Source organism: Nyctereutes procyonoides, unplaced genomic scaffold (assembly GCF_905146905.1).
Source record: "Nyctereutes procyonoides isolate TBG_1078 unplaced genomic scaffold, NYPRO_anot_genome, whole genome shotgun sequence".
Lineage (NCBI taxonomy): Eukaryota > Metazoa > Chordata > Mammalia > Carnivora > Canidae > Nyctereutes > Nyctereutes procyonoides.
The window spans coordinates 18,268,043-18,291,637 of record NW_026575034.1 but is presented as its reverse complement, the minus strand read 5'-3'; the positions used below and the strand labels follow the sequence as shown (position 1 = coordinate 18,291,637).

General features: G+C 42.3%; 1 protein-coding gene across 4 annotated transcripts in view; it reads right to left on the bottom strand.

The window, feature by feature from the left end:
- SCUBE2 (signal peptide, CUB domain and EGF like domain containing 2) overlaps positions 1-13,722 on the bottom strand; it is a 70,102-nt gene extending 56,380 nt beyond the window's left edge. The window contains exons 1-3 of one of the 4 annotated variants that reach the window (XM_055317879.1): positions 13,273-13,722; positions 9,025-9,147; positions 994-1,119 (exon numbers count right to left, since the gene is read on the bottom strand). In XM_055317879.1, coding sequence (XP_055173854.1) covers positions 994-1,024 — 31 coding nt within the window. In that variant the 5' untranslated portion in view covers positions 1,025-1,119; positions 9,025-9,147; positions 13,273-13,722. Of the gene's footprint in view, positions 1-993; positions 1,120-9,024; positions 9,148-9,548; positions 10,323-10,433; positions 10,767-13,272 lie in introns of those variants that run through there. The other 3 variants (XM_055317877.1, XM_055317881.1, XM_055317878.1) reach the window with 3 other exon arrangements.
- Positions 13,723-23,595: the final 9,873 nt, after the last annotated feature.

Here is a 23,595-nt window from a genome sequence, read left to right as displayed (position 1 = left end):
CTCCTTGGTCAGCCAAGCAGACATCAGCAAGTTAACCACTTAAAGGGTTAAGGGACCCTGATGCCCTCTGTCTCCCATGATGTCCTCCTGTACAACTGGTAGCACCAGCCTTAAAATGCAAACAGACCACAGATACCTGTCTGCCAGGTGTGCTGCATCCTCTAAGATGATTCAATACTCAGCCCCATCCAATTGTTGGCTGTTTCTGAATTCTGTTTTATTCCTGGCATAAGCAACCAACACAAACAATGTCCTTTGCAGCCCCTAATTCAGAGACTAAAACTCCAACAGATGTTTCTGTTTTGGGGAATAATAGGAGGATGTTAATGGAAGTTTTCTGTTTGAACTTTTCTGTCTCTTAAGAAAAAAGGGGGTGAGGGATCCCTGGGTGGCGCAGCGGTTTGGCGCCTGCCTTTGGCCCAGGGCGCGATCCTGGAGACCCGGGATCGAATCCCACATCGGGCTCCCGGTGCATGGAGCCTGCTTCTCCCCCTGCCTGTGTCTCTGCCTCTCTCTCTCTCTCTCTCTCTGCGACTATCATAAGTAAAAAAAAAAAAAAAAAGAAAAAAGGGGGTGAGATTACCTGGCAGAGATCCAATCATACATTTAGAATAGTCTCACATTTGGAATTTTCAGAATAAGGAGTTTTACCTAATTCTAGGATAGAGATACTCACACCATTAAAGAAACTGTTATAAGTCTTTTCACACAAGATCAGAGATCTTGAAGGTGACAAGTCAATGCTAGAAATAAGTAACAACAATGATGTCTGTCTCCTTAGACTAATGGAGAATTGATATCATGAATGATCATAAAAACTAAAGCACTTTACCTGGTTTTCTATCAGGGAATGTGATTTCTAGGGGGCCAGAAAACACAAGTCTCTGATCGCCTTTTTGTTTTAATAAGTATGTTTTCATCAAAGGAAACAAAAGGGTGGGGTGCCAGAGGGTAGGTGAAGGAGATCTTGCCATTTCCAACCATTTTCCTTACCAAGACAATTATGACCATCATGAGCCAACATGAAGCCATCAAAACAAGTGCAGCGATAATTGCCTGGAATATTCAAACAGTCATGGACACAGCCTCCGTTGAGTTCATTTTCACATTCATCAATATCTGAAGAATAAAAGAGAAGTAAGCCAGACTGGGGCCAATTCTTTAGGATGGAGATATACATATTTAACTTCTTTTTTTTTTATGATAGTGACACAGAGAGAGAGAGAGAGAGAGAGAGGCAGAGACACAGGCAGAGGGAGAAGCAGGCTCCATGCACCAGGAGCCCGACGTGGGATTCGATCCCGGGTCTCCAGGATTGCGCCCTGGGCCAAAGGCAGGCGCCAAACCACTGCGCCACCCAGGGATCCCCACATATTTAACTTCTAATCAGTCATCCCGCTTCTAGGAATCTACCCTGAAGATACAGCTCCAACAACAGGAAAAATATTATGCACAAGGTTATTCACTGCAGTATTGTTTGTAATCACAAAATACTAGAAACAGACTAAGTGCCCATATATAGGAGAGTAGTTGAAGAACTATTCAATGAGGTACCATGCAGCTGTTGAAAAAAAAAAAGAATGAGAAAGATATCAATGAACTGATTTGGGGTGATTTCTAGGATATACTACTAAATTAAAATAATCAGGGGGATCCCTGGGTGGCTCAGTGGTTTAGCACCTGCCTTTGTCCCAGGGCATGACCCTGGAGTCCCGGGATCAAGTCCCACGTCCGGGCTCCCTGCATGGAGCCTGCTTCTCCCTCTGCCTGTGTCTCTGCCTCTCTCTCTCTATCATGAATAAATAAATAAAATCTTTTTTAAAATTAATTAATTAATTAATTAATTAAATTAATCAAAATCCAAGAGTATCTGTAGTTTGTTATCATGTAAAAAAAATAAGGGAATATGAAAAATACACCCATTCTAGCGTGCTTTTTGGTAGACTTGACAAGCTTATCCTAAAATGTATACAGAAATGCAAAAGACTCAGAAGAATCAAAACAATATTGAAAAAGTAGAACTTTCCTTTGATTTGGAAGACTTTCACTTAACAAAAAGCTACAGTTATCAAGACAGTGTGGTACAGGCATAAAGAAAAACATACAGATCAATGGAACAGGACAGAGAGTCTAGAAATAAACCATTATATTTATGCTCACTTGATTATCGACAAGAATGCTAAGGCAATTCATTGGGAGAAATGATAGTTTTTCAATAAATAGTGCTGAGACAACTGAATATCCATATGCAAAAAGATGAATTTAGACCTCACACCTACACAAAAATCAACTCAAAATAGATTAGGGACCTAAATGTAAGAGCTAAAACTATAAAACTTTTAAGAAAAAACAAAGCTTTTATGAGAAAAATCTGAGACGTTGGATTAGGTAAAGATTTCTTAGCTATAACACCAAACACACAAGTCATAAATTTTTAAATTAATAAGTTGGAGTTTATAAAAAATTCAAAACTTTAATATTTGCAAATCACGTACCTTGTAAAGGACTTACAAAGAATTATCACAGCAATAATAAGACAAACAACCCAATTTCAGAATGGGCAAATGATTTGAATAGACATTTCACCAAAAATGATATACAAATGGGTAATAAGCATATGAAAAATGGTCAGTATTGTTAATTATTATTGGAATTCAAATTAAAACCACAGTGGATACCATTTCACACTCACTAGAACAGTTTTGATTTTAAAAAAGAGAAAAACAAGGATCTCTGGGTGGCTCAGCAGTTAAGCACCTGCCTTCCACCCGGGGCGTGATCCTGGAGACCCGGGATCGAGTCTCACGTCAGGCTCCTTGCATGGGGCCTGCTTCTCCCTCTGCCTGTGTCTCTGCCTCTCTCTGTGTGTCTCTCCTGAATAAATAAATAAAATCTTAAAAAAGAAAAACAAAGAGTTGATGGAGAATTTTTAAAAATAAATAAAAAATAAAAATAAAAAAAAGAAGAGAAAAATGTTGATGAGGATGTGGAGAAATGGGAACACTCATACCTTGCTGATGGTAATGTAAGATAGAATAACCACTTTGGAAACAGTGTAGCAGTTTCTTAAAAGGTTAAACATAAATTTCACATGCAATCTAGAAATGTCTATATACTTCTAAGTATATATGTAAGAGAAATGAAAAATTATATCCACACAAAGACTTGCAGGTAAAAGTTCATAGCAACATTATATATGATAGCCCAAAAGTAGAAACAACCCACATATCCATCAATTGGTGAATGGATATCCATACAATAGAATACTAGTCAACAGTAAAAAGGAATAAAATGCCAGTACAGGCTACAACATGGATGAATCTCAAAAACATGCTAGGTGAAGGAAGCCAAAAGCAAAATACCACATGTTATATGATTCTATTTATATGAAATATCCAGAAAAGGCAAATCTGTAGAGACAGGAAGTAGACTAGAGGTTGTCCAAAGCTGGGGCTGGGAATGGGGGATCTTACTGAGATAAGGAATATGTTTGAAAACTATATTATGTGATAGTTGCACGACTGACTCAGTTAATTTACTCAAAATCATTGATTTGTACACTTAGTTTGAATTGGTCAATTTTATGGTTAGAATTCACTTAAGTAGTTAAAAAGAAAATACACATTTATCAGGGCACCAGGGTGTCTCAGTCAGTTAAGCATCTGACTCTTGATTTCAGCTCAGGTCATGATTTTATTTTTTTTAAAAGATTTTATTTTATTTATTTATTCATAGAGATGCAGAGAGAGAGAGAGGCAAAGACACAGGTAGAGGGAGAAGCAGGCTCCATGCAGAGAGCCTGACGTGGGACTCGATCCAGGGTCTCCAGGATCATGCCCTGGGCTGCAGGGGGCGCCAAACCGCTGCACCACTGGGGCTGCCCTCAGGTCATGATTTTAGAGTTACAAGATGAAGCCCTGCATCAGGCTCCATACCAAGCATGGAGCCTGCTTAAGATTCTCTCTTTCTCTCTCCCTCGGCCCTGTGCCCCACCATTCATGCTTGTTCTCTCTCATCTTCTGAAAGAAAGAAAGAAAGAAAGAAAGAAAGAAAGAAAGAAAGAAAGAAAGAAAGAAAGAAAGAAAGAAAGAAAGACAAGACCCATTAATCTGCAAAAGAAATCTAGGAGGCATGAAGGATAAACCAGAAATTAGAGAGTTTGGTGATCCATGGTGCGTGGGAAAAGGATGAAAAGGAGGAATGTGAAACAGGGGAACAGAAATAGGGAGAGGGAGTATTACTCCCTCTGAGTATGCCATTTTTATAGTTTTGACTCTTGGAACCATAGTGATATATTCATGAATACATACAGACATACATAAGGACATACATTTTTATGTACATACATATATATGTATATATGTACATACATACAGTCAACCAGTGTACAGAGGTGGGGGGAACAAATAAAAATGGGATACAAAGAGAAACAAATGAACTTAGCTGTATAACAAATGAATAACAACCACACTGAGGGAAATGTAGGAAAAAGGATTAGCCAAGTAACTTTGGAAACATCTTGACTAAATGTTGTACGGCTAAAAATAAAAACAGCTATATACAAATACTGTCCTCTAATTAGTAAATCTGTTTTACTTGCAAGACTATGGATTAGTAGCTTTGTACATTATTTATGTGTATACTTGGATTGAACAAACAGGTAACTAACTATATCACAGATAATGAGAGCCACCTTTCTCACCGTTGGAGAAAGAAGTTATGAATAAGCAAAGAGACAGACTGAGTAACTCTTGTGGCATTGCTTTGTAATCCAAAACATCAGTGTAAAGTCATTGTTTTTAATATATGTACAAATACATATATATATGGACTAAATATAGATAAATGTGTATGTGTGGGTTAGGATACATACATATGTTTCCTAGGTCTGTGTACTGAGAAAGCCTAAGAACAATGACATCCCAGTAACAATGAGAACACCAAGCATCCAGACTTTGGTTTCTATGCACCATTTTCCAATCAAAGGAACCAGAGCTCCTTGTAGAAGTGGTTGGTTCCAGGGCAGAGGAAGGGAAAATACAAGATGTGTCTGTGACATCTTATGGTACCAGAAAACAATATGAGGTCTCATCCTCTCAAAAGGCCACAGGAAATAATATGAAGGAGCTCCCAATGGCTAAAGCTGGAATAATTTGAGCTCAAAACAAATTATAATTAAATATACATATAATTAAATACCCATGAGTCCATTCTGGCATAAATACATAAATCAATGCATAAATAAACAGGGGAGAAGCAAAATATCTTCCTTACAGAAGAATCTCAGTTAAAAAACGTATATCAAATTATCAGTTATTATATCATAGTAATAACTGTTACAGGCAAGATCCACAGTTGGATGCTCAAATCAGTGGGCAAAGACTTGAGAAGGAACAGGATATTAGCATAGACAAATTATCTGCCCTAAGATGTGTGTTTATTGCAAAAGGGAAAAATAGTAACTTTGCAGTGGAGAAATCCAGGACGCACCATCTCAACTAGATGATCAAAGTTAATATCTTTGATAGTAATGGGGCATATTAATGTCATGTGCCTCTCCCACCGTGAAATGTGCTAAAAAGCACACAGCACCTCTATGGTAGCCTTGTCAAAATCTTTACTTTTTGTATTACTACAATACATAATCTTAATTTTCTCATGAGAAAACATACGACATTCTCTTATTGTGCCAATTCCTACCGTATCAATTCTTATTATGAAAAAAACATAAGGCAAACAAAAGAACTCAGCTGTATTCATCCAAAGTGTCCAAGTCATGAAAAACTAGGAAGGACAGGAACCGTCACAGATTGGAGGAGACAGAGGAGACACAACAACTAAATGTTATGTGGGACTCTGAATTGGAATGGCCTGGGGAGTGGTGCGGAGAAGGGAGAACATTAGGAAAAAACTGGTGAAATCTGAATCTATAGTTTAGTTAGAAGTACTGTGCCGATGTTAATTGGTTAATTTCCTGGTTTTGATATTGTACTATGGTTATATAAGTTGTTAACGTCAGGGTAAGATAATTGAAGGGCATATGTGAATTCTGCATTACTTTGGCAACTTTCCTGAAATTTAAAATCATTCCAAAATAAAATGCGCTTTTAGAAAACACAGCTCTGGGTGCCTGGGTGGCCCAGTCGGTTAAGCATCTGCCTTCGGCTCAGGTCATGATCCCAGGGTCGTGGGACAGACTCTCACATCAGACTGCCTGCTCAATGGGGAGTCTGCTTCTCTCTCTCCTCCTGCCCCCCCCCACTTGTGCTCTCTCTCTCTCTCTCAAATAAATAAATAAATAAATAAATAATCTTTTTAAAAATATATAAAAACAGAAAAAAACCCACAAAAATACAGCTCCTTAATTAAAAGGCCAAGTTTAGATTCATTCTTGTTAAATTTGATTCATTCAGTTCTCTAAATAGAAAAGAACCATATAATGATCACTGACCACTGAAATATCCCCATCCCCGAAGTCTGAGATATAAACAAAAATAATTTAGAATAAAACTTAATTTATTCAAAGCCACCTTGGAATCATATTATTTTCAAAATACTTATCAGGGCCCATATTTTCATTTCTCCAACATTTTGGCAAAAGAAACTTTATAGAGGATAAAATTCTGGTCACTCTAGGCAAACCCAGTTCCCATCCTTATACTTAAACAGTAACAGTGAAGCTGACAAAAATCACAACATACATGATACCATGGGTTGGACTCAAGAGGTTTAAACCATTAAGCGAAGGAACACCCATAAAAGAATTACATCTTTAAATATCTACATCTTGGAATCCTTGCAATCTTCATTTTCTCTCCTTTTCCTTTTTGAAAGAAAGTTTCTGCTTCTCGACTCTTGCATCAAGAAATCCAAACTAAAGAGGGACATCCTTACTCACTAACTTTATAGGTATTCAAAAATACTACAAGTATGTAAAAGATCATATCCCTCTGGAGTTTTAGTTTTAAATTACACTACAAAGAATATATGCTCCCTGCTAACAGTGATTACCTGTGGATAAAGGGATAAGAGGGTCTTTAATTTTGTTTCATACATTTTCTATGTTTGACTTTTCATAATAACAATAAATGTTATTTTATTATTATTATTTTTAAAGATTTTATTTATTTATTCATGAGAGACACAGAGAGAGCGAGAGAGAGGCAGAGACACAGGCAGAGGGAGAAGCAGGCTCCATGCAGGGAGCCTGACATGGGACTCGATCCTGAGTCTCCCGGATCAGGTCCTGGGCTGAAGGCGGTGCTACACCACTGAGCCACCCGGGCTGCCCAATATTATTATTTTAACGCCAATTTAGATATATAAAAGCAGCAACTCTGGTCAATCATTAGTTATTTTAAACTAAATAGTTGACTTTTCATTTTTTTTAAAGATTTTATTTATTTATTCATGAGAGACCACACAGAGAGGCAGAGAGAGAGAGAGCAGCAGAGACAAGCAGAGGAAGAAGCAGGCTCCATGCAGGGAGCCCAACGTGGGACTCGATCCCCAGTCTCCAGGATCAGGCCCTGGGCTGAAGGCAGCACTAAACTGCTGAGCCACCTGGGCTGCCCAATAGTTGACTTTTCAATGAAAAATTGTCAGCGATTCAATTTCATGTGCCCTAATGTCAAGCCCAACAACTAAGAATAAGGAAATTCTTGCCACCTGTCATTCTACGTCTCTTACTAAGTATGTCCTCTACCTCAAAGAAACCTTGGCATAGTGTCTGCCCCCCTCCCACTCTGAGAGTATACAGTGACTAGAAAATCAGTGAAAATGTAAACCATTTTTTTCCCCAAGCAGAGTACCAACATGTGTGAATTCCAGTACTATAAGTAGAATATTTAATACAGTGAGGAAATGGTACAGAGGAATCTGCAAAGATATGTTTCAGGGAGAGGCAGCCTTTTGGCCTCCCAGGATGTAATAAGACAGAGAGAGGGAAAGGTGGCTATCTGTCTCTGGAAGAACATGATCTTAGAGAAACACAAAGACTTTAAGGATGGACTACCAACCCCATCTGCTATGAACCTGACCAGAAGTACACTTCCTCTGATAGGAGAAGCAAATTTTTCACCTTGTGCACAAAGGATAGTATAAGAAACAGGATTTCTCACCCACCAAAGGACACCAGGAGGTTGAGTGAATACAAGAGATATGGGTCCAGGGACAGAGCTAGGGTAAATCCTGACTTTCTTCAACCTGCAGGTTAGCTGTGTGATTATGGCCACAAGTCCCCTTCCCAATTCCCCTGCCTCAGTGTCTCACATCTGAGGGATGGGAATGGCTCAGAGCTCCCTGAAGGGCCCTGCCAGCTCCAACATGCCATGATTCCATCCCCAGGAATCTCCTTCTCCTATGAGTGCTCAGTCTTTGCCCAGTTCTGGATTTCAGTGTTCATGACACTGGCCCAGAACACAAGATGGCAGAGTCCAGACTAGAGGCTCTACTGATCTAGAATTCTAAGGTCTTAAAATATCCCTCTGCACATCTTTCCAGGGTGAACATGCAGCTCCAAGTGAGACAGGCCCTTGGTATAGCTTCTAAAGCTTAGGAGGTCACAATGCCAAACAGCCCAAAGCCATGAGCAAGATGGAGCCTCCAGAGCCAGCAGGGGAGGGCAGGACTCCTGCACTCAGACTCCAGGGCAAGGGTGTAAATTGCCCCAGGAAGGTGCATGATCAGTCCTTTTCTGGCTGGCATGGCTCTCCTGATCAATATGGTTGTTGACTTTCTGCCCCGAAACTGAATGGGACCAAAAATAGTAAAACACCTCTTTTCCTTTTCACAAGCTAGATGAAAGAACGTTTCAGAACCACATAAAACTACACGATCAGCTCTAGGGAAGACCTGGTGTTCCTAGTGCGTTAAAGGTCTGGAATGTAGTTCAGAAGGTGGGTGGTATGAGCTGGGGGGTAGTAGAGCAGCACTTTTACCAACATGAGTGGCCACCGCGAGAGCTAAGGGGGTGGGAACCTTCACCTGCCTGGCTCATTTACCACCAGTCCCCAAGCCACTTACCCTCACATTGCCTGCCCTCTCCTTGGTAGCCAGGTTTGCAGGAGCACTTGTAGGAGGTGAGTGTATTCTGACAGATGGCATTGGTGTGACAGTCATCTAGTCCTTGGGCACACTCGTCCACATCTGCAAAAGGGCACAGCAAGCTCCTGGTATGGTGCCCCGAGCCCTTCATGATCTGGCTTCCGCCCTCTTCTAGCCTCATGTCCCATCAGCCCACCCCAACTCTCTCCTCCTCAGCTAAACTCCTGAGAAGCCCCTGGGACAAACTGTACCACTTCCAGGCTCCTGCTTCCAGGCACAGCCAGTTTCTGCTCACTAGACTACTTGCCCACACACCCTTTCCACTGGCCTAAAAGACTCAGCCCCAATCTACCACCTCCAGGAAGCCTATCATGATCCCCCAGTGTAGAGGGTGTCCCCCACAACCTGCTCCCATATTTATCTCCTTTTATAGTGTATATTATACAGGACTGTCGCTGCTTTCCTGCCTGTCCTCCCCTCTAGATGGTGTCTTGATTACAGACTCTGTGTCCTTGATGTCGAGCACAGTGCCTGGCACATGAGCAGTCAGTAACAAATGCCTATTGAAGGAAAAGACAAAGGTTGGCAAAACAAACAAACAAACAAAAAAACCCCAAAATGCTGAAAACGAAGCAGTGTCAGCTTTCTCAAGGTCTGGGGTTTGGGAGGGGGAAAGCTTGCCCTGGGCTCTGAGCACACCATGCTGTGCTCTCAGATGGCGCAGAGTGAGAATGGTTTCGGCACCCCATCAACCTCCGCCCACCCTCTCCACCTGGAAGTCGGCCTTGGTTTAAGTATTTCCTGGGTTGACACCACTCCAGGATGTTAATTAAAGACAAACGTTTTGAAAACACTGCGAGTGCAGGTAGCGCAGAACGCCCAGCCCAGCGTTCGTATCTGCGCCGCCGGGGAGCCCGGTTCGTTGGGGCCGACGATATTCCCGGATCCCCGCCCCGCGCCTGCTTCGCAGATAGAAAACTCTCTGGAGCCCACCCTGGGGCGCACGGAATTTCCCGGCTCCAGGAGAAAGAGGAGCGAAGCTGCCACGACCCCACGTACGTCCGCCGGCCGCGACCCTCAGTTTCCCCATCTACGCAAACGAGGAGCTGGCCGCGAGCCCGGGTGCCCTCCGTCCTTCCCAGCGGGCGGGGTCCCACCAGCAGGGACCTTCGGGGACGGCAACTGTCATCGGCCCCGGGTCCGAAGCCGGGCTGCGCCCTCAGGCCCCGGGCCTCGGGCGCGAGCGGTGGTGGCGCCTTGGCCTGGCGGGCGGTGAGGCCCCGGGGGATCGGGGGCCACGCGGAGCCCCCGCAGCCAAGCCCCGGCCCGGCCCGGCCCGCGCGCCCGCCCCAGGTGCGTGCCGAGCCCCGGGAGGTGCGGGCACTCACCCTCCGGCGGCCCCGGGGCGCGGCCGCTGCGGCGCGGGACGGCGGCGGTCGGCGGCGGCGGCGGCAGCAGCAGAAGCGGCAGCAGCAGCAGCAGCAGCGCCCAGGCCGTCCCGGGGCAGCCGCGGCCCACGACCCCCATGGATGGCGCAGCGGCTGCGGGCGGAGGCGGCGAGCGAGGCGGCGGCTCCGGGAGGTGTGTGCCGGCGCCCTGCCCCCGCGCTCTGACACCCCCGGCCCGGCCCCGCCCGGCCCCCGAGCCCCGGCCTCATTTTCACACGGTCCTCCCCGGGCCGGGGCGGGCGGTGCGGGGGGCAGTGCCGCCCCTCCCGGCCGCCCCCTCCCCTCCGGGCGCGGGGCGGAGGGGGCGCGGCCGGCCGCGGCGGCTGGAGGGCGGCTGTCAGCCGGGCCGGGCGGGACCGCGTCCCCAGGGCAGGGCCCGGCACGCCCGGCACCAAACCTGCGGCTCCAGCCCCCAGGACCTCGTGCTCTGCCCCTTCGCAGTGTCCTACAACTTGACCCAGCCCCTCTTGTGAGGCAAATAGCACTCTGGCCTGAAATAGGAGGCTCCCAGAAAGTGTCCTATGGTCCCAGATGTCTAAAGCCACTTGGGACTGTAACGTGGTTGGAGTGAGAGTAATTCCACTTACTTCGGACCCTCAGGAGACCCAGGGGAGAGGACATCAGCTTGCTGCTCACCTCGACGTGCACTCTGCACCTTTCTCCATGCCGTCCAACCCAGGCCTTCTGTGATCCCCAGCCCAAGCAGTGGCCCACCTGTCCCACCGACCCGCATGCTTAGACTGTTCCTCTCTGGTACAATGCTGGGCCTACAATCACAGCAGGAAATGTTCATCTCCCAGGACTCTAATTAAATATATCTAGAGGACAGCCTAAAAGGTGAAGGGAAAAGGGGCTAGAAGTCAAAGGTGAGCCACCAGGGACAAGAGCCAGCACAAATTTTGCCTGGGTCGCAGGTGATATCTATGACCACCTGAACTCATAAACATCAGGTCTGACCAGCTGCAAATACAGACAGCACCTATCAGCTGGCTTTCCAACAAGCTAGTCCTTAAAAGGGAACATGTGCATACCTCCCCTTGCCACCGATGATGGAGCCCACTACACTTGGCATGGAGCACTTGAGGAACAAATGTAGTAACAATTCTGAGATGCTGTTGTTAAACATCACATTAAACACATTAAAACATCTGTTTTAATCAGAGCATCTCTTTATTTATTACATTTTCTCCTATGCATACATATACATACATACATACATGTATGTTTGTATGCATGTATATATATTTATACAGGAGAAAATTTAATGATGAATATATATGAATAGTGTATCTATCTATCTATCTATGAATACAAACACACACACACACACACACACACACACACACACACACACACCCCTTTGGCAATCAGAAAAAAATAAACATAAAAAAATCCCACCTAGCTCAAGCATAAGAACATGTCTTCCTAGGATCCATCCCCTTCCCAGAGCGCCCCCTTTGTAGCACACCCCCCACCATCCCCACAGCCCCATCTGTTGCCCTGGTCTTTCCCATGCCCATGGGCCTCGGCAAAGAATGCCTCTTTGGGCCTTCATTGCTAGTGCTGCTGCCTGATGGAGAATCTGAGAAAATAACTTTTCTGTGGTTGTTTTTCTTTTGACCTTTTCATCCCCAGTGAAGGCAGGCAGGTTGCATCCCTTTTTCTGTCTTTTTCCCTCTCCCTCCTATCCCCTTTTGTTTAGTACTGAGAGAGACACTTAGCTATTTCTAGTCATAAGGATGGTTTTTACACATTTGTAAATCTTCACTTAGTGAAACGTTCCCTCCGCCTTTGTCTTTGTGTCCTTAATGGTAGCCATAAATTACCGCTTTCTTTTCTCTGTGCTGTATCAGGCTTCATTGCTTTTGAAATGATCAAAGTTATTTTCTTTTAAAATCCAACTGGAAACTACCCATTGTGTGGCACAGACCTCTTTAGCTCCAGTCAAAGCATATAAATACATAAAGCTGCTCATTAAACTCTACGGGAGCCTCCTCCAGCCCCTTGTGCCTGGTAAAGAAATAAGAAATAAATGTGCTGTTCTTTCCCTTCACCATTTCCCCCAAGTTTATGTTTCAGTAAGAATACAAATTAATTATGATAAGACCCAGTGCTTTTTTGCCTAAGAGGGTCAGTTTTTGTCATGTTTCCTGGAAAAGTTCACCACTGGCAGAAATCTCAAAAAATGTTCTGAATCCTATTTTGTTTGCCCTGACTTCCATACAAATGTGCTTTCAGCTGGTTGGCTCCCAGACTCCTGGGCAACCTTTCTGACACTTCAGATTAAAGTCAGTATGGTTTACAACTGGAAATTTCCATAGGGGAAAGGCTCCAGGGGAAATTTGTGTTCAAATGTCAAAGTTTTCAGTGTTCCAATGTCAGGAGGGACTTGGTGGGCCTTGTACTAGCTGTTGTCTGCCCTCTATTGTCCAGCGGAGGTCCCCACCAAACTTCTTTGAGAGGCCACAGACATGGTCCCTGGACTGAGTGAGGCTGAATCTTCCTTTCCCTCTCTCTCTCTCTCCCTTGCCTCAGGCTGAGAAGCCAGTGAAAAAGAAGTGAGGGGAAAGAGAGCCCAGTCGGCCCCATCACACTGATGTGGGCTTCTGGCACCACAGAGACTGCGGAGGCAGAAGGCCCCATGGACAGATAGGTTAAACTCTGCATTCACTGGACACCTTTCGATGCCCATCCTCAACAGACTTTGGAAACTCTTTTTGGAAACTCTCCCTCCCCTGGATTTTCATAATAGCAGGCCAGCTCCTGGTTTTCCTCCTACCTCTCAGGAAATGCCTTCTCAGTCATCTTCTTGGGATCCTCTTTCTACACCCCCACTCTGATGGTTCACGCATTCCCTTGTTTCCGTGATAGAAATCTCCAGCGTGGATCTCTCCCCAGAGCTTCAGTTCCATGTATCCAATTGCCTACTGGATACCTCCGCCTTGATCTCACACAGGTCCCTTAGATTCAAGATGTTCAAAACAGAGCTTCTCTTCCTCCTCAAATCTGCCCCTTCCCAAGTGCTCCCTCTCTCAGAAAAGGGCACCACCATTCTGCCAACACCACGTCAGAGATCTGGCAGTCATCCTGAACTCCATTCTTTCCCTAAAACACCCAAACAATCTTGTTAACTCTACCTTCTTATCATCTCTAAATGCTATCCTCTCCCTCCATGAGCTCCTGAGATCTTTTCAGAGCTCAGGGCCTCAAGAACCCTCACTTGGTCTGTTGCTCAGACTGGTATCCCCGTCTACAGCCTCATCTACCTTCAGTGTGTCTTTCACAGTGGCTGCCAGACTAAAATATAAATTTCAGCACACTGCTCCCAGTCTTCCTCAGGCTAAAGTCAAAACGCCCTTGATACAACCACTAGGGAGAACTGTTGGGCATAACTTACTAAAACAAAAATGTGCCTACCCACCTCTAGGTATATATCCAAGAGAAATGAATACATTGTTCACTGAAAGACATGTACAAGAATGTTCATAATAGCTGTAGTCACACTAGCACGAAACTGGAAATAACCCAAATGTCTGCCAACTAGAAAATGCATAAACAAATTTCTGGGTGTTCATTCAATGGAATACTATGAAGCAAGAAAATGAACAAAGTCTCTCTCTCTTTTTTTTTAAAGATTTTATTTATTCATGAGAGACACAAAGAGAGAAAGAGAGAGAGAGAGAGAGAGAGAGAGAGAGAGGCAGAGACACAGGCAGAGGGAGAAGCAGGTTCCATGCAGGAAGCCTGACATGGGACTCGATCCCAGGTCTCTAGGATCAACCCCTGGGCTGACACAGCACTAAACCACTGAGCCACCAGGGCTGCCCAAGAACAAAGTCTCTTAAGTTCAACAACAAGAGACATCCCATGATCATTACCCTGAGTAAAAGAAGCCAGATACAAAGGGTATAAATTGTATAAGTCCACTTCTGTGAAGAACAGACAGAACTAATTAATAGCAATTGAGGCCAGAGCAGTAGTTCCCTCTAGGGAGGGGGACTGACTGGGAAAGGCATAAAGGAACCTTCTGGAATGCTAGAAATGTTTTATTTTTTTTTTAATTTTTATTTATTTATGATAGTCACACACAGAGAGAGAGAGAGAGAGAGAGAGAGAGAGAGGCAGAGACATAGGCAGAGGGAGAAGCAGGCTCCATGCCCCGGGAACCCGACGTGGGATTCGATCCCGGGTCTCCAGGATCGCACCCTGGGCCAAAGGCAGGCGCTAAACAGCTGCGCCACCCAGGGATCCCCGCTAGAAATGTTTTAGATCTTGATCTGGGTGGTGATTATAAGGAGGTATATACACATTCACTGAGATGTTGGCTAAGCTTAATGCATTTTATTATCTGTGTTTTACCTCAATAGCTAAGCTGAAATAAGAACTGCCTAGCCAAGGATTTTTATCTCATCCCATTCCACTTTGCCAGCTTGTCTCCTATCACTCCCTCAAAGGCTATGCTCCAGAGACAAACTATTTATACCAGAACTTTATCATTTTTCCCTCATACATCTTTTCTTTTGCCCACACTCTTCCCTTGGCCTAAAAGACATGAAGTAGGTCTCAGTAAATATTTAAATGAATGAAATGATATATCTTGATTATAAATATTACTATACCTCAAAGAAAAGGGTGTTTGCCGAGATGTTCCCCCAAAAGTAATAAGGTATGGATGAAAGTCCTAGAGTGATCAGGTTAGCAGGTCCTGAGAACTAATGCTGGAAGGAAAATTGATCTGTTCTTGCTCACACATTAATTTCTTCTCCAGGGATGGCTGTCACATCCCTTGAAAAACTTTTTCAATATGTCTGAGTTGGGGACACCTGGGTGGCTCAGTGGTTGAGCCTTTGGCTCAGGGCGTGATCCCAGAGTCCTGAGATTAAGTTCCACATCAGGCTCCCTGTATGGAGCCTGCTTCTCCCTCTGCCTGTGTCTCTTTCTTCTCTGTGTCTCTCATGAATAAATAAATAAAATCTTTAAAAAATATATGTCTGAGTTGGATTTGAGGTAGTAAATTTTTCTAGTTGCTTTATTCATCCCTATCTACTCCTTTTTTCTTCCTAAGATATATTTATCCCTTCCCAAGGCAGGCCATGTTCCTAGGAGGTTAAGCTACCCCAACCTCTACTTTAGGCTCTAAGAATTGGCTTAAGACAATCAGTATCTTTCATGCTGGGGCACCTGACCAATTATTTTAAAATATAAACGTTATCATTATTTTACAGTTGTAGAATCTGAAGTAAAGGGAGGTTAAGTAACTTGCTAGGACTCAGTGCCAAGATGTCTGGCATCAGATCACCTTCTTAACCACTGCTTTGCACAGCCCATGTGTGCCAAGCATTGTGTTAGGCATATGGAAGATACAAGATAAATTTAAAGGTAAATCCTGACCTCAAAGACCTAAAAGTCCATCTTCAAGACATCCTCCAAAATATAAATATTACAATTCCTGTCTAAAAGCCTTTGGTGGGGCATCTGGGTGGCTCAGTCAGTTAAGTGTCTGCCTTCAGCTCAGGTCAAGATCTCAGAGTCCTGTGGTTGAATCCCATGTTGTGGGGGGAGGGTCCCTGCTCAGTGGGGAGTCTGTTTCTCCCTTTTCCTCTTCTCTTCCCCTGCTTATGTGCCCGTGCATCCTCACTTTCTCTTTCTCTCTCTCCCTCAAATAAATAAATAAAATCCGTAAAAAAACAAAACCAAAACCAAAAAATCCTTCCTGGCAGATGCTTCCCTGCCTGCATTTCCTGTGTCACATGAGCAGGACCAGCTACATAATTTACAGGGCCTAATGCAAAATTAAAATGCAAGACCCCTTATTTAAAAAACAAAGGTTCCATTTAAAGTGCTAAAAATATTTTTTTTCTTTTAAAAATATGCCTTTTTGGGCAGCCCGAATGGCTTAGCGGTTTAGTGCTGCCTTTGGACCAGGTTGTGATCCTGGAGACCCAGGATCGAGTCCCACATTGGGCTCCCTGCATGGAGCCTACTTCTCCTTCTGCCTGTGTCTCTGTCTCTCTCACTCTGTGTCTCTCATGAATAATTTTTTTAAAAAATAAAATCTTTAAAAAAATAAAAATAAAAATATACTTTTTAAAGATTTTTTAAAAGATTTTATTTATTTATTCACGAGAGACAGAGAGACAGAGGCTGAGACACAGGGAGAGGGAGAAGCAGGCTCCATGCAGGGAGCCTGATGTGGGACTCGATCCCGGGACTCCAGGATCATGCCCTGGGCCAAAGGCAGGTGCTAAACTGCTGAGCCAACCAGGGATCCCCAATATTTTATTTTTTAAAACAATCTCTGTACCCAGTGTAGGACTCAAACTCACAACCTGGAGATCAAGAGTGGCACACTCCACCAACTGAGCCAGCCAGGTGTCCCCTTTTAAAAATAGTTTATTACTTGTGAAACATAGTAGGGGTAATAGCAATATATAAATAACAACATAAACTCACAGGGCACTGAAGGGAGCCTACTTCTCCCTTCTCCCTCTACCTATGTTTCTGCCTCTCTCTGTGTCTCTCATAAATAAATAAATATTTTTTAGAAAAAACCATAAACTCACAAACTGCAAAAAGAGAACGTTTTTTAGAGACATAATTTTATACAATGCAATAAATAATAACACTATTAATGTGCTACCTTGATTGATCATAAGATTTTTTTTCTGCCTTATTTTCCTGCAGATTCATGTATTAGGTCATCAAATTTATACTTTTAGGATCTTCATTTTCAATCAATATAATTAAAAGAACATCAGTCATTCTTGAGAAATCAAAGGTCACAAATTTCAATAATTTTTAATTTTGAGAAGGATCTTTCTGCTGATTCCACTGTTACTGGGTCTACTGAGAGTATTTTATAGGCTATTACATATTGGGATACACTTCTGATCAAACATTTTAAAATATAAACTTTAGTATATCTAGACCTTATGATTCTTGTGGAACAATTTTTCTAAAAAGATTTAATTCTTCATACAAACCACTTTGGGGTAAGTCTGACTTTAGTTATAGATATTAATTTATACAATGGGGCTTCAATATTTTCTTTGATATTTCCTATAATTTGTGGAGGTCATATGAGAAACCAAGAGGCTTCATGATTTGTATATAGTGCAAAACACCTGTTAATGTATTTGTCATATCTTTGATTAGAAGGGAAAAATTAATTTTAAGATTGTCTTCCTTGTTAATAATTGGTTAATCTGGGGATCCCTGGGTGGCGCAGCGGTTTGGCGCCTGCCTTTGGCCCAGGGCGCGATCCTGGAGACCCAGGATCGAATCCCACATCGGGCTCCCGGTGCATGGAGCCTGCTTCTCCCTCTGCCTATGTCTCTGCGCCTCTCTCTCTCTCTCTCTGTGACTATCATAAATAAATAAAAATTTAAAAAAAATTAAAAAAAAATAATTGGTTAATCTGAAGCTTCATATGAAAATGGCATTCTTTTCCACCTAATGAAACAACCTTTGTATTTGGTTGCTATTTCTTTTTTTTTTTTTTTTTTTGGTTTCTGTTTCTAAGCCTGTGGGTACTTGTTTCCCAATGTTGCAGGTGTTTAAAAAATCAAAGATTCTAAACTGTTCAAAAAAATTCTAATAACTCCCTGCTATACTTGATTATAGGGTGTATATGCTTGCTTTTATTTTGTAATAATTTACCAATAAAGTTTACTGCCTGAGGGTGGACAATTCCTGTCCCAGTGCTTGGGCCAGAGTTAATATTTGTGCAGACACCACAGGAACAGGCTCTGGGGATGGACCAGTCACTGTGGGTCTTGACGTTGCCCCCATGCAGACAGCCCCCTTTCTTCTTGCTGCTGCCTTACCTAGCTGCCTGTCTGAGCTTTGTATAAGGATATGAGCTAGTTTCATTATTCTCATAGAAGGAAAGTCATAGATACTATCTAAAGAAATGCAGGAAAAAAAATAAAGAAATGCAGGGCGAAGGACATCATAGAAAATTATAATTATAAAGGCAACTGCAAGCAGAAAAATCCAGGATTTCTAAATAGCAGAAGAGCCGTGTACATGAAACTGGCCTCAGAAGAGACATGATAGAAACCAATTTGTAATGGAAGAAATAGAGGTTGACAATGAGCTACTCTACCTCTTAAAAATGCAGCAGCCCCCCCCCCCAATGCAGCAGGCCCAGATAATTTCACAGGAAAAATTCTAACAAACTTTTAAAAGAGTGGATTATCCCAATGTTTTTTTATTGTTCTAGAGTCATGAGGAAAAGTTCAAATGTTTTCTATGAAACAAGTATACCATTAATATCAAAACTTGCAGGGCGCCTACCTGCTTTAGTCAGTGGGGCATGCAACTCTTTATCTCAGGGCTGTAAGTTTGAGCCCCATATTGGGTTAGAGATTATTTAAAAATAAAATCTTTTTAAAAAGATTGGGGCAGCCCAGGTGGCTCAGAGGTTTATTGCCACCTTTGGCCCAGGGCCTGATCCTGGAGACCTAGGATAGAGTTCCATGTCGGGCTCCCTGCATGGAGCCTGCTTCTCCCTCTGCCTGTGCCTGTGCCTCTCTCTCTCTCTCTGTGTGTGTGTCTCTCATGAATAAATAAATAAATCTTTAAAAAAAATAATAAAAGTAAAAAAAGATCAAACTTGATAATATTGTACACACACAAAAAAGCAAACTATAGATCAGTATCACTTACGACCATCAATAAAAAATCCTAAACAAAAAATTAGCAATCAGAATTTAGCATCATAATTAAATAGTATACATTTCAGAAGGCAAAGATGGTTTAATATTATACCATTTATATAACTAATCATAATAAACAAATTTGAAGTAGAAAATCATATGATCATCTCTATAGATGCTAAAGGGCATTCTAAATATGCATTCATGAAATGCCTGGGTGGCTCAGTGGTTGAGGGTCTGCCTTTGGCTCAGGTTGTGATCCTGGGATCCCTCTTTGAGCCCCCTGCAGGGAGCCTGCTTCCCTCTACCTATGTCTCTGCCTCTCTCTGTGTCTCTCATGAATAAATAAATAAAATCTTAAAAAAAAAAACTTTGTGACATCCGTAAGATAGAATATTATGCAGCTGCAAAAAGGAATGAAGAAGTTCTAAATGTTTTAATACGGAAAGATCTCCAAGATACACTTTTTTTTTTTTTTGAGAGAGAGAGAGCGCGCACAGTGGAGCAAGGGCAGGGGGTAGAGGGAGAGGGAGAGAGAGAGAGAGAATCTTCCATAGGCTCCATGTTCAATGTGAAGCCCAGTGCAAGGCTTGATCTCATGACCCTGAGATCATGACCTGAGCTGAAATCAAGAATTAGATGCTTAACTGAATGAGTCACCTAGGCACCCCTCCAAGATACTTTTAAATGAGAAAAACAAAGTAAACAAAGAAAAACCAAGTATAGAACAGGGGATATTCTGCTACCTTCTATGTAAAGAAAGAAGAAAAATAAGAATCTGTATTTGTATTTGTTTATATATAAAGAATCTAGGAAGAGGGGCACCTGAGTGGCTTAGTTGGTTAAGCATCTGCCTTTGGCTCAGGTCATGATCTCCATCCAGGTCCTGGGATCAAGTCCTGCGTCAGGCTTTTCGCTCCTCAGGCTTCCCGTTCAGCAGGAATCTGTGTTTTCTCTATCTCTCCCTCTGCCCCTCTCCACAGTTCATTTTATCTCTTACAAATAAATAAAATAAAATCTTAAAAAAAAAAAGAATCCAGAAAGATATAAAAGAAACTAAGGTGACTGGGTGGATCGAAGTGGAAAATGGGAGGGAGGTTTTCAGTGATTATCTCTTTATACATTTTAATTGTTGAGCCATGGGACTATATTACCATAGATGAAGAAGGAAGAGAACTAGAGTGGAAGTGGTTTTTGTTATGTTCACCAAAATAACTGAGAATTGAATGAAGTCTAGATCCCAACCATTTTTGAAAATCATGAGAATTTTCAGTGTTTGTTCATGGTTCATTTTCAGCTGTAAAGTATAAGTGAATTTCTCCTGTTGCTGTAGAATTGTTGACACCTTGAGTAGCCTGGGTGGCTCAGCAGTTTAGCATCGCCTTTGGCCCAGGGTATGATCCTGGAGACCCGGGATCGAGCCCCACATCAGGCTCCCTGCATGGAACCTGCCTCTCCCTCTGCCTGTGTCTCTGCCCCTCTCTCTCTCTATTTCTCATGAATAAATAAGTAAAACCTTTAAAAGAAAAAAAAAAAAAAGAATTGTTGACTCCTGATTATGGTGAATTACTGTCCTGCACCAATTTAGGCTAAAGAGGCAACAGATAATGTTTTTTAAATTCTGTGGCAAGGGATGCCTGGGTGGCTCAGTGGTTGAGCATCTGCCTTCAGCTCAGGGTGTGATCCCGGGGTCCTGGGATCGAGTTCCACATTGGGCTCCCTGCAGTGAGCCTGCCTCCCCCTCTGCCTATGGCTCTCTCTCTCCTCTCTCTCTTTCATGAATAAATAAATAAAATCTTTAAAAAATAAATAACAATTCTTGTGGCAACATTGCTAACTATTGTCTAAAGCCTATGGGAAGAAAATGGGCAATCAAAACACATACACACAGGCAGTCTTTAAAATCACCATATAAGATTACTGATATTAGAGATGCCATTATCCTTTTAAATTAGCGCAGAGCCTATTAATAAGATAACAAGTTAAGATGTGACCTGTGATTCCTTGCAAATATCTGTTTATCCATTCTGCGATTTTCTTGCAAATAACTAACACAAGCCAGTTTGTCAATTATTTATTTCTAAAATATAGCTCATGCCAATGTTCAAAAAAAAAGAAAAGAGAGCAAAGAAAAAATATAGCTCATTTACCTTATATCAAAAACTGCACAGCATATGTGATAGAAGAGGCAGGGACTTTAGAGTTATGTAAATACATTTGTAGAAAAAGTAGTCCTTGCTTCCATCTCACTACCATGACACCAAAGGGATGATGACAAAGTTTCTACAATGAACATGTATTACTTATATTTTTTTAAAAGATGTTATTTATTTACTTACTTACTTGCTTATTTATTTATGGGGGGAGGGGGTAAAAGGAGAGAGAAAAATCTCAAGTAGACCCCTGCTGAGCATAGAGCTGCAGGCAGGGCTTGATCTCAAGACCCTGAGATCATGATCTGAGCGGAAACCAAGAGTTGGATGCTTAACCAACTGAGCCACCAGGCGCCCTGAACAGGTATTACTTTTATAATTAAGAAGAGATAAGATTTTTTAAAATGTGTATAAACTGAGTATGGAGATAGCCCTGAATGTTAATTCTGATCCTGTCATTTATTATCTGTGAGATCTTGGTCAGAGTCTCAGTTTTCCCTTATGTAAACTGAGGGCAATCATTCCTGCTTTGCAGAGTTAAAGTTAGCTATGGATGAGACTATACTTGTGAATGACTGCATACAGGCTCTGGCATAGAGTGGATCCACAGTGACAGAGATTCTCATCCTCCATGCACCTGGTAGAGGCAGGACCCTGGAAGCCAAACCTGGCTGGTGCCATATTTCCTAAATTCCTCTATTTGGGCTATTCTTTGGCTGTGCCAAAGCACAGGTACTTGCCCCTGCCTGTTGGGAGAAACCTGGTTATTAATCCATACCCATAGCATGACTGTTATTAGGAAACCTGGAATTTCTGGAGATAAACTAGCTCTGTTCAGATTCCAGAAGGGTGTTTTCCTTTTTATACTAATGAAGCTTCAATGTAGGAAACTGAAATGTCTCCCAAAGTATATAATATAGAGAACTGAGAACTTACAAAATGCTCAGAAGAGTAAGGGTAGGCTGTAGGCTGGGCCTTCAGGAATTCCCAGAAAACACTAGCCCTAATCTGCCAGGGCAGCCACTACTTCTGCGTCACTGGGGCAAACCTCAAGAACTCTCCAAGCAGCTGTGAATTCAGACACCTGAGCTTGAACTCTGTCACTTGTTATCTATCTATGTAACCTTGGGTAAGTTACTTAACCTCTCAAGAATCAAGATAAGGAAAAGAAAAAAAAAAAGAATCAAGATAAGGAAGTTGTCATCATAGTATCTGCTCAACACCTCTGGAATTATTTCTACAACTTTGTTTATGAGCAAAAACAAAGCGAAAAGCAAATGGAAAATAGCCTCTACCTCACTCCTACTTTTCAAATCTCACATGAGTACATTTCACTAGCAGGATGTGAGTCACATCCAGGACCCTAGCTGCAAGGGAGCCTAGAAGAGCTATTTATGCTTTTTTTTTTTTTTTTTTTAGCTTGTCAGACTATGCAGGGCTGAAAGGGATACCAAAAAGACTTGGAAGTTAGTGCTGACTACCAAATAAACAAATCTATCATAGAGTTATTTAGTTTCTACTAAACTAAGGCAACTTTTGCCACACCTTTTTCAACTGCAGGGGCTCCAAATGTAGTCAAGGTTAAAGCTCATTGTGCTCACTGGAAAATGTAGTAAGACATTTTTTGGTTGCCTCTCAAGCATCCCTCACCCATTATCTTCTCCTAACAATGCACAGATTTTCATTCATTTAGATATCTATCCACCTCTCCACTAAGCAACCTATGTGCTTTGGAAAACTGACTCCAATTTCATCTCCAGGAGTAGACCCTAACTGGTTTATATAAATCAGCACATTCCATCTTCTTGGCCATAGTCATTGGTACAAGGGCAAATCTCTCTCAAAAGAAATGACTTAAATTTCACATTTCCTCTCCACATAGGATCTGAATGGTGAGGGCAAAATTCATAATTCACCTTTTTCAGCTATAGGTTTCTTTACTGTTTCTGGTTCCTTTTCATCCATTCCTAATTCAATTTCTCCATTTTCTTCTCTGTCTTCTCTTGTGTTTTCTGTATATAAATATAAAATGAAACATTACTCAGCCTTCAGAAACAAGGAGATCCTGCCATTTGTGATAACACTAATGAATCTGGAGGACATTGTGCTAAGTGAAATACGTCAGACACAGGAATAAAAATACTGTGTGATCTCACTTGTATGTAGAATCTAAAAAGTTGAATACAGAAAGAGTAAACTGGTGAGTTACCAGAGGCAGGGAGGTAGGAGAAATGGGAGGATGGTTAAAGAGTAAAAGGTTACAGTTAAGTAGGATGAATAAGTCTAGAG